General features: G+C 48.7%; 1 protein-coding gene across 1 annotated transcript in view; it reads left to right on the top strand.

Moving 5' to 3' along the window:
* Nucleotides 1–6866, top strand: part of ARHGAP39 (Rho GTPase activating protein 39) — a 95702-nt gene that overhangs the window by 66631 nt on the left and 22205 nt on the right. Inside the window, exon 4 of the mRNA XM_012558788.2 lies at nucleotides 5828–5911. Within this exon, the coding sequence (XP_012414242.1) occupies nucleotides 5828–5911 (84 nt within the window). The remainder of the gene's footprint in view (nucleotides 1–5827; nucleotides 5912–6866) is intronic.

Raw genomic sequence — 6866 nt, 5'->3', positions numbered from 1 at the left:
GTGTCCTGCTCTGACCTCTCACCCCTTCTCGTGTCCTGCTCTGACCTCTCATCCCCCCGTGTCCTGCTCTGACCTCTCATCCCTCCTCATGTCCTTCTCTGACCTCTCATCCCTCCTCATGTCCTGCTCTGACCTCTCATCCCTCCTCATGTCCTGCTCTGACCTCTCATCCCTCCTCATGTCCTGCTCTGACCTCTCACCCCGCCGTGTCCTGCTCTGACCTCTCATCCCCCCGTGTCCTGCTCTGACCTCTCATCCCCCCGTGTCCTGCTCTGACCTCTCATTCCCCCCCGTGTCCTGCTCCGACCTCTCATCCCCCCGTGTCCTGTTCCGACCCTCTTTGCCAGCTACATATTGGGGCCCTGTGCACCTCAGTGTCCTCGGCGTAGTGAGTACCTGAGGGGCCATGCTTGGCACCCTTCTTTTCCCTGGCCAGTGTGCCAGAGGTGCCTCCAGGCACCATGGCCCAGCCACACTGCCTGCGCCTGCCAGTGATGCAAAGGAAGGGCCTGGGGGTGCGAGGGAGTCTGAGAAATGAGGGGCAGGGACTGTGGGAGGTGGGGTGGGAGGAGGAAGGGAGTGTAGGTTTTGGCTAGGCATGCGCCAATGTGCCAGCAAGTGCCAGAAAGTTCTGGAACGCCCTTAAGAATCCACCGGACTTGGTCCAGCGTCTCTCGTATCCAGGTAGTCTGAACCTCACAAAGAGACCAAGGGCCTCAGCAGCCAGATGTGTGAGGTGACACCACAGGGGGTGGCCTCATCTCTGGGTACCCCAACACCTGGATGACCCTCTGGACCTTCATACTTAAATATGCGACACCAGCATTTGTCAGGTGGGACTCACGTGACACCGTTTTGCCCAAGATGGAATTCATCAAAATGTAAACTTGAGTGTGATGGGACATAAGCTCCGAAGTTAAGAAATGGGGCAGACGGGGTAGAAGTACATGCAGGGTACACGGGAGAGGGCCTACCTCACGTGAGAGGAGACACTGCCTACCAGGTGGGCAGACCACCCGGAGGACTCAGACGAGGGTAGCGGGGCTGTCCGTCCCCGTGTCAGCTCACATGAGGCTCGTGTCCACAAACATGAGCGGGAGATGCCACTAAAACCGTTTGTAAGGGAACTGGACAGCAGGTGCTGTGGGTGGTGCTGAACCAGGGGCCAGCAAACAAGGCAAATCCATGCTCCCAAAGTGGTCTGTAGATTCAACAGAATCCCAGAATCACAGCAGGATTTTTTTTTTTTTAAATAAGAATTGACGACTGATTCTAAAATGTGTATGGAAATGAAAAGGACCTAGAATAGCCAGCAGTTCTGATAAAGAAGAGTAATTGCTTTCCCATGAGACCAGAAGAACTGGATGGTACCCGGCTACCGTTACTGAGCATTTTGATCAAAGATTCTGTAGAGGAATCCTGATCAAAAGGGGGAAAATAAAGAACAGAATTTCAAATTCTCATGGAATCCAGACTTTTTGTAGCCCTTGAGGTTGGATGAACCCCTGAAACTATTGCCCTGAGACAATCTTTAAACAGTAAACCAAGAATACCACCTGATGTCTTCTTCAAACCAAACTGTAGTTTACCTTAATTGGTAAAGGATGACTGCCATGAGCATTGTGCTCTTTTAAGAACTGTCTATATGGGATCAGTCTGACAACAGCAACTCGGAAGATTACATAGGAAACTTAGGGGGCAGTGAGTTTATGTTAATGGGGGAGGAAAAATTCAGAAAAGGAGGGTGAGAATGGTTGCACAACTCAAAAATATCAATGTCACTGAATCGTACATGTAAAAATTGTTGAATTGCTGTATGTTCTATGTATATTCTCAACAACAATTAAGATAAAATAAGTTTTAAAAAGAAGAAGAGTTGGCGGGAAGAAGAATAGACAGGACCAGGGGTGGTCGTCACTGGAGAAGAGGAATGTGGCCGGAAGTGGACCAGTGAGCTGGACAGAGTGCTGGGGCCGCTCAGTGAGGAAAGAAGAGTGTTTTCAGCAGGTAATTCTGGAACGAACGGGCATCCTCAAGGATAAAAATGAACCTTGACCCTTAGCTCATACATAAAAACGAATTCAAATTGAATCATAGACCTAGTTGTCTTCAAGACCTTGGGGTTGGTTGGCAGTGACTTAGGACACAAAAACACTAATCATAGCAGAGACACTTTATAAATTAGACTTGGTCAAAACCATAAATAATCATTGCTCTTCAAAAAATACTGGTAGTAGAATAGAAGACAAGCAAGAGATGGGAGAAAATTTCACAAAACATACATATCTGACAAAGGCCTTGAATCCAAAATATATATAATTTCCATAACCCAGTAATAAGATAGACAGTCCAGTTTTAAAATGGACAAAGGGCATGGCCCTTGCATTGGATGACAAGGAGGGCACCCAGCACATGGTGACTTGCTCTGCATCGTTTGTCGTCCTGAGAGGTACCTGAAGTCCCTGGCGAGTGCTGCCACACAGCCCAATAAGGCTCAATCGAACTCAGGGACAGTAACAATGGGTAGCAAGGGCCCCTAGCAGCTGTGGCTTCCGATTGTTTCTGGAAGGAATGGCCCTTCGGAGGGTTCACAGCGTGAATTCCTGAAGCACGGGGTCAGACATGGGCCAGCCAGGCCCCTGGACGCTTCAGTGCGTTTTTTCCTGGACTTCTCGCCACAGTGCAGAGCCACTGCTGGGCCCTGCTTGTGACCAGGCCAGCCCTCGCACCTCAGCCGTCTTCCTTAGCTGCTGTGACTGCTTCATGAGGCCAGTCAGGAGTGGATGCAGAAAATGCTCAATTGTCTGAGTCAGTGACACAGACTTTCCCTTCTAGGTATATACCTAGGGTTGGGATTGCTGGGTCACATGTTAGTTATGGGTTCAACTTTTTGAGTAACCGCCAAACGGTTTTCCACAATGGCTGTACCATTTTGCATTCCTACCAGAAGTGAATGAGGGTACCAGTTTCTCCACAACCCCACCAGCACCTGTTTGTTTTCCATGTTTTTGACCATTGCCATTCTAATGTGGGTGAGGTAGCATCTCATTGTAGTTTTGATTTACATCCCTAGTGGCTAATGAGACAGAATACCAACTGAGATGTTTCAACAAACGGATGCAATGCGGGAAGCGCCGCTTACTCATCTATGCCAAGAAATTTGAAAGACAGCCTGCTGGCCAACCGACTGGAGGAGATCCATATTTTTGCCCATTCCAAAGAAAGCTGACCCAACAGAATGTGGAAATTATTGAACAATCACATTAATACCACACACAAGTAAAATTTTGCTGCAGATCATTCAAAAGCAGCTGCAGCAGTATATTGACAGGGTACTGCCAGAAATTCAAGCTGGATTCAGAAGAGGACCTGGAACGAGGGATATCATTGCTGATGTCAGAGGAATCTTAGGTGAAAGCAGAGAATACCAGAAGGATGTTTACCTTACCTGTGTTGCTTGCTGAAAGTGAGGAGGATTTGAAGCACTTACTGATGAAATCAAAGACCACAGCTTTCAGGATGGATTAAACCTCAACATAAAGAAAACAAAAATCCTCACAACTGGACCAATAAGCAACATCATGATAAATGGGGAAAATATTGAAGTTGTCAAGGATTTCATTTTACTTGAATCCACAATCAATACCCATGGAAGCAGCAGTCATGAAATTAAAAGATGCATTGCATTGAGCAAATCTGCTGCAGAAGGCCTCTTTAAAGTGTTGAAAAGCGAAGATGTCACTTTGAGTACTAAGTTGAGCCTGACCCAAGCCATGGTATTTTCAGTCTCCTCGTCTGCGTGTGAAAGCTGGACAGTGAATGAGGAAGACTAAAGAAGATGCTTTTGAATTATGGTATTGGCAAAGAATATTGACTGTACCATGAACTGCCAAAAGAACGAACATATCTGTCTCGGAAGAAGTACAGCCAGAGTGCTGCTTAGAAACGAGGATGATGAGACTTTTTCTTACATACTTTGCGCATGTTATCAGGAGGTACCAGTTCCTGGAGAAAGATGTCATGCTTAGTAAAGTACAGGTAGAGGGTCAGCTAAAAAGAAGCCCCTCGATGTGGAGTGACAGCGGTTGCAACAGTGGATTTAAGCATAACAATGATTGTGAGGATGGCGCAGGACTGGGCAGTGTTTCCTTCTGTTGTACGCGGGGGCATTATGAGTCAGAATCAACTTGACGGCACCTGACAACAGCAACAACCGTGGCTAATGAGGTTGAACATCCTTTTCAGGGGCTTTTGGGCCATTTCAGTATCGTCTTTGGTGAGATGTCTGTTGCGCCCTTTGCTCACGTTTTGATTGGATGTCATTCTAGTTTTTAAAAATATTCTACTGTGACACTGTTTTTACAGCTGCTTTGTACTTCTTATTTACTTACCCAGTTCCCGCTGCTAGACATCTGATTCATTTCCAGTGTCCTTGCTTTGTACCAGCTCCTGTTCACTAGATTCTTACGGTTGTTTGGGTTAATATTTGGCTTTCCTTAGAATCTGCTCTTCTGCTACCAGTCTCGTGCTATTTTTAAGTTCTAAAAAAAAAAGTTTTATTGGAAATTTTAGTAGAGTTAGATTAAATTTATTAACTAATTTAGAGAGAAGGTGTATCTTAATAATTATAGAGTCTTTCCATTCAAGAATGTGTGCTTCTCTGTTACATATTCAGGTCTTCCTTTAAGTCTTCCTTTTTCCTGGGCTTAATAGTTGTATTCATATTGGCTCTATGTATTTCTTGTTAATATATACCGAGGAATTTTGTTTTATTTTTGTTCTTTTGTTGCTATCGTGAAAGTGAACTTTGGTTTCACTGTAATTTTTTCTGACTAGTTCCTGCCGACAGACAGAAGAGCCGCTGCTCTCGTGTACTGTGTGTGGGGGCGCTGCATTACCAGCTGTCTTAGTACTTCTGGTAGCTTTTCAGTGATTCTTTTAGGTTTTCCAGGTTGACAGCTCATGCCAGTTTTATCTTTCTTTCATATATTTAGATCACTTTCTTTCCTTGTCTTATTGCATTGACCAGCATTTTCAAAATTACTGCATTGACCAGCGTTTTCAAAACTGTATTAATTACTAGTGGTGAGAGCAGATAGTATTGTTCCTGATTTTAATGGGTACGCTTCCACCTTCACTACTGAATACTGTGAAGGCATTTTGGTTTAATGTGGATATTCTTAATCAGGTTAAACATGTTCCTTTTACTGTGAATGACTGAGACTTCTTAAATCATAAACAGGTATTAACTTGATCATGCCTTTGGACATCTATCAAGGTAATCACCCACTTATTCATTCATTTCACAAATAGTCATCCAGTGTCTGTTGTGTGCCAAGTCCCATGATAGGGGCAAGGTCTCAGTGGGGGACCTCATGACGCTTGTGGCTCCCACGAGAATCTTCCCTCTGTGCGTCCTTCCCAGGCGGTCATGTCACCTCTGGTTTAAGCTGTGGTTCCCACTAACCTGTCGCTGGGCCAAACTGTGGAGGTCAGAGTCCTGAAATCCAGGAGAGTGCCCTTTGGTGACCGTGCTCCTCTGGTGTCCTGCCTGCCCGTGGCCTCAGGGCAGGGACTGCAGTGTGAGCTGTTCCTTCTGGATCTGGCCAGCGGCACAGGAGGGTGTGGGCTGAGGGCAGAAAGCTGGGCCAAAGGAAATGAAGGAGGGGGTAGGCCAGGACTTGGGGGTGCCTTCCTGGGAAACAGAAAGCAATCAAAGAGTGGCACCCACATTCTTAAGAGGCAGCGAAAGATGGGTTGTTTGAAATGCACCGTATTTTTAAGTTGTTGGCACTTAAATTCACTCCTCTTTTGTTGGCTGTTTCAGCTCTTCGCCACCGGGGGTGTTCCTTGAGAAGGGCTGTGAGACTTACCGGGACTATGGCGTGGATGGTCCTCTTCTCCACTACAGGTAGATCTGCTTGCCTCTGTCTGGCAGGCTTGGTCAGGGGGTCTCTTCCGGGGGTTCTGCCCTGGCAAGGAGGGGCCATGTGTGGTGCCGCAGTGGTGAGGCTGCTGGAAGCTGGAGCCGGGCTGTGGTCTGTCTTCAGGTTGAAGTGGATGCAGGGGTGCGGTCACCAAGGATAGAGAGGGCTGGCCACTCGGGGCCCATCATCCTCTCCTCGCAAGGCTAGTGTGAGCTCCCTGCCTAGTGGGAGCCTGTTCCCACCGACGAAGCAGTCCAGCTGTCTGCGCACAGAGTGGTGGCGACCTGCTGTTGGCTAACGAGTGGTGCTGGCTCTGCAGCCTGGGTCCGCTTGGGCTGCGCCAGGAGTGCCACAGGCCCGCTAGCTCCCACAGATGTGATGACTGTCATGCTAGGGATGCTGGGTGGCAGGTGATCAGTGGCACGTCTCCGTACCCCTGGGTGGGGGCCGTGAAGGGAGCCCAGAGGTCTCCCCACTCCCTGTGCTCTCCCAGTGCTGGAAGGCATTCGGAGTCCGAACATGCGTCTGGGGCGTGGTCCTTTGTCCAGATGTGCTTACTAATCCTTGGCCAGAGCCTGGGGGAGTGAGCATGGGCAAAGGCCACCACCCAGGTGGCGGACGGCACAGACGGGTGCAGGAGCCACTCTGACCACGTGCTGGCTGAGCCAGGCAGAGTATGAGTGTCGTCGTCATTGGCCAGTGGCCACATTCCAGGTTGGAAACGATCGACCTGAGGCTCAAGATGCCAAACGTCCAGCATGAACAGCATTGGGCGGGGCCGGGAGTCAGGTCAACGCTCCCCAGGGGCTGTGGGCACAGGTGTGGGCGGTGCTGGTTGGGGCCAGGAGTCAGGTCAAGGCTCCCCAGGGGCTGTGGGCACAGGTGTGGGCGGTGCTGGGTGGGGCCGGGAGTCAGGTCATTGCTCCCCAGGGGCTGTGG

Source organism: Trichechus manatus, unplaced genomic scaffold (assembly GCF_000243295.1).
Source record: "Trichechus manatus latirostris isolate Lorelei unplaced genomic scaffold, TriManLat1.0 scaffold00185, whole genome shotgun sequence".
NCBI lineage: Eukaryota > Metazoa > Chordata > Mammalia > Sirenia > Trichechidae > Trichechus > Trichechus manatus.
Note: the sequence above shows the minus strand (reverse complement) of the source record. Positions and strands in the feature narration are given on the sequence as shown.